The sequence below is a fragment of the Plasmodium cynomolgi genome, chromosome 8, assembly GCF_000321355.1.
Source record: "Plasmodium cynomolgi strain B DNA, chromosome 8, whole genome shotgun sequence".
NCBI lineage: Eukaryota > Apicomplexa > Aconoidasida > Haemosporida > Plasmodiidae > Plasmodium > Plasmodium cynomolgi.
The window spans coordinates 1667393-1671108 of NC_020401.1; the positions used below are offsets into that span (position 1 = coordinate 1667393).

At 40.3% G+C, this 3716-nt stretch overlaps 1 protein-coding gene across 1 annotated transcript in view; it reads right to left on the reverse strand.

The window, feature by feature from the left end:
• Positions 1-2927, reverse strand: part of PCYB_084660 (ATP-dependent transporter) — a gene marked incomplete at both ends in the record, with an annotated part of 4126 nt that extends 1199 nt beyond the window's left edge. The window contains one exon of the mRNA XM_004222204.1: positions 29-2927. Within this exon, the coding sequence (XP_004222252.1) occupies positions 29-2927 (2899 nt within the window). The remainder of the gene's footprint in view (positions 1-28) is intronic.
• Between the last annotated feature and the right edge of the window lie 789 nt (positions 2928-3716).

Sequence of the window (3716 nt, forward strand, 5' to 3'; positions counted from 1 at the left end):
AAGTTTTTTTTTAAAATTTCGTCATCACTTGTGTAGCTACCTTCCATTGCGCTTAAGTTGGAAGCTGTTTCTCCGTTATCTTCAATTTCGGTGGAGGTATTCAGTTCGCTATGTTTCAGCGAGTCGTCTAAGTTTTCTTTGTCGCCTGAGTTGGTCACTGTATTGTTCTCATCTATGGAGCTGTCTTCGTTGTAACCTCCGTTTTGTGCGTTATCATGGTGCATCTCCGTGATGGTGGTGTCACTTAGCACGTCATTCATGTTGATGCCATCTAGGGTTACGTGGTCCACATCATTTGCACAATCATTGAAGAGGGTTTTGCTCGAGGTTGAGGTGGCCAATCCCATTTTCGATTTCTTCTCCAGCAGATTGACCGGAGTCCTTTTCTTCCTCTTGTAGTAAAACTTGGAGTAGTTGTAAAACAGGAAAGTGAGCAGTATGACATATAGCGTGTTGTTCGTTATGTTGCTCAATTTTAAAATGCTTTTTTTATCCTTCATGGATAGCCTTTTGAAGGAGCTGATGTTGTCAAGCATGAAAAGGAGTTCCTCACTCACAGGGTGGTGTCGCTCTTCATACAACTTTAGGATTAGCGATATAATATTTTTCTTATATTTCGTTTTCAAGAATTGTATAAATTTTTTGTCCAACTTTTGCTTGATTATAAGTTCATGGTCGTTTTTTATGTAGCTATATATTTCTTGTATGTTCATTTGGGTTTTATTTTTTTTTAATTTGGGCGCAATTTTTTCACCCCCCTTGAGGGTGTGATCCGTGGTGGTTAGCGTCGGGGGAGGAGAAGAAGAAGAAGAGTGTAACTGAATCTGTCCCTTCAACATTGTAATGGGGTCTGTCTCTGTCTGCCTTGCGTTAGGCGCAAGGTTCGTGGTTGCTACCTCTGGGAGGGGATCACTTGGGATGAATCCATTATATGTGGGGTTATTCGTCCTATGTGCGCCCACTTGGCGATTATTCCCTACATGGTTGCTAACACTCCCAAGAGTGTCACTTTCAACCCGTTTGGTTTCGACACAGGGGAAATCCCCCCCCGGGTCGTCCTTCAAGGCGCATTTATCGTCGGGTAAAAACTTTCTCAAATTGTTATAGTTTCTTTCGAAGAGTTTTAAATAATTGGGCTTAACAACACTGGCAACGTATTCGGCGTTTTTTTGGATGGCTTGAAATTTTTTGATAAGGGAATATTTAAAGATAGTATTTTTTAAATCCAAAAAGTTTAGCAAATTTAGGGGAGTATACTTGTGGGATGCAAACTTACTGGAGTTACCACGGGCTGAATCCTTTTCAATCAATTTGATAATGTCTTCGGCATTTCCTATGAGTTCCTGCACTCTGGAATACTGCTGTTCTATGGTACATGACTGTGCGATAATATTTTGCATGTACATAACTGACGAGATGGCAATTCTTGAATCGATGTGGATGTTACTCTTTAACGTCTTTTTGCTTAATATCAGAGTGACGACAAGTGTTATCATATCAATTAATCGGATTAGGAGCTTTTCTATGATGTAGAGAAGACCTAATTTCATTCTGATCGTATATATTGCATCCAAGGAGCGATTAAATTTGGAAATCTCTTTACCATGTGTGTTGAAACTATTTATGAGGGATAAGTTGTCAATGGATTCTTCTACGACATTATTTGAGTATGCCACGACATTACTTTCTTCTTTTGCGAGTTTTCGAAATATGCTAGAGAAAAATATTGATATGTTAGTAATCGTTAGGACAATAAAGAGAGACACCACAAAGAGGTTCACATTAATTTTGTACAAAAAATAAAAAGACAACACTGTCTTTATTACATTACGTAAGAGAACAATCATGTTCGTTGTAAATATGTCGATAAGTTCAGAGGAGTCGATGTTTAGTCTACTGATCAATTCCCCTTTCCCCCTTTTCTTAAAGTAGCTAATGTGCTTATGTAGCAACACTCTAAATAGGTAATTTTGCAGTTTGTTAGTGCTTATGTATGCGCATATGTTAAAGATATACGACCGCATGGAAGAAAGTAATAAGCTCACCAGAGAAACAGATACATATGCGTAGAAGGGGTTGTTGAATTTGAATTGGGAAAGGAAAGAATTCACAATTGGTATGTGGTTCGTTTGGGCAATCATCACACTTTTATTCATCACGTAGGTTATCGTTTTGGACAGAAAGATCGGAATGTACGAATCGACTACTGACGAAACTATTGTTAGTAAAAAGCCTACGAAAAATATGTGTTTACTCTCTCGTATTACCTTAAACAGTTTGCTCACATCATTTAATATGTTATTTTTATGCCTACTTTTTTCAAGCATTTGGGAATATAGGCTTGAAAAGATGCTTTTTTCTGTGTTTATTTCACTCTGCTGTGTGTCCCTTGGCACTAGAAAAGGATCTATCTTTGGGTTTGCGTTACTCAGTTGTATGGGCCCCAAATGGTTGCTTGTTTTTCCTCTTTTGGGTACGAAGCGCGTTTTGGTAAGAGGCGCACCATGGTTGAGAAGCGTTCCGTTGTGGAGAAGCGTTCCATTGTGGAGAAGCGTTCCGTTGTGGAGATACGCTCCGTTGTGGAGAAACGCTCCGTTGTGGAGAAACGCTCCGTTGTGGAGAAGCGCTCTGTTGTGGAGAAGCGCTCTGTTGTTCGGCACTCTATTGCTAAGCACTCTCCTGATTTGCACTCCACTTTTTTCATTTTTCCTTTCCCACTTGGGGACTCTTTTCCTGTTAGTAAAATTTTGCAGGCTGTCCCCGAAGTGCCTCTTTTTATTTTTACACTTTTTGTAAAGCTTGGCGGGATGGGGGGTCCCCACCCCGTTCTTCTGTCTCACGGTGTACTCCCTTTTGTGTTGTACATTTTTGGATGAACTCCCGCAGGCTACAAGGTAAAGGAGTATCCAGTTTAGCACGAATTTCATGTTTCTTTTTTGTTCCCTTAATCGACTGCATGTTTACACGATTATCATGTCATGTGTGATGAGATGTTTAGGCAAAAAAAAAGGGGGAGTTTTTTTTTTTTTTTTTCGATTAACTGGTTTCGTTCATTGGTGAAGATTTGGATGGCGCTTTACTTGTTTTTCATGCGTTTTTTATCATTCGTTTGTATTTCATTTCACAAAGAGGGGCTTATCCTTGTGAATGGCAGGTTCTCTTTGGCTGCTCGAATTTGGCTCCTGGGTGTTCTTGCTATAATCTTCTACCCTGGCAGGAATATATAATGTGTGGAAAAGGGCCCCTTTTTACGAGCATCTTTTTGTGATGAAATCGGGACACTTCTGCGATGATTCTGCGATGATTCTGCGACGACTCTGCGACGACTCTGCGACGACTCTGCGATGGCTCTGTAATAACTGTGTGATAATTTTTTGTGAACCTTTTTGTGACATTTTTGCGGTTCTTTAACAAAACAAAGTCTTTATTTCTGACTTCAAAATTTGAGCACAAGGTATAGCGCGCAGGAATGCCTTTCAGTTAGCCATTTTGGGGTCATTTTTTACGGCCTTCTGGAGCACACCACGAGGTGCGTCAGTTTGATCGTTGTGTTGACGCTTCGCGGGTACTAAGTCGGTAATTCGTTTTTAGTACAGGTGTAAGTTGGTACGTACTTGCACATGTGCGTGCATGGGAACGAGAGTGCAAACAGCATGTACAGTTGTATGCATACATATTTTGGCTATCCTCATGTGATGCTGTGCAGGTCGGTTTAG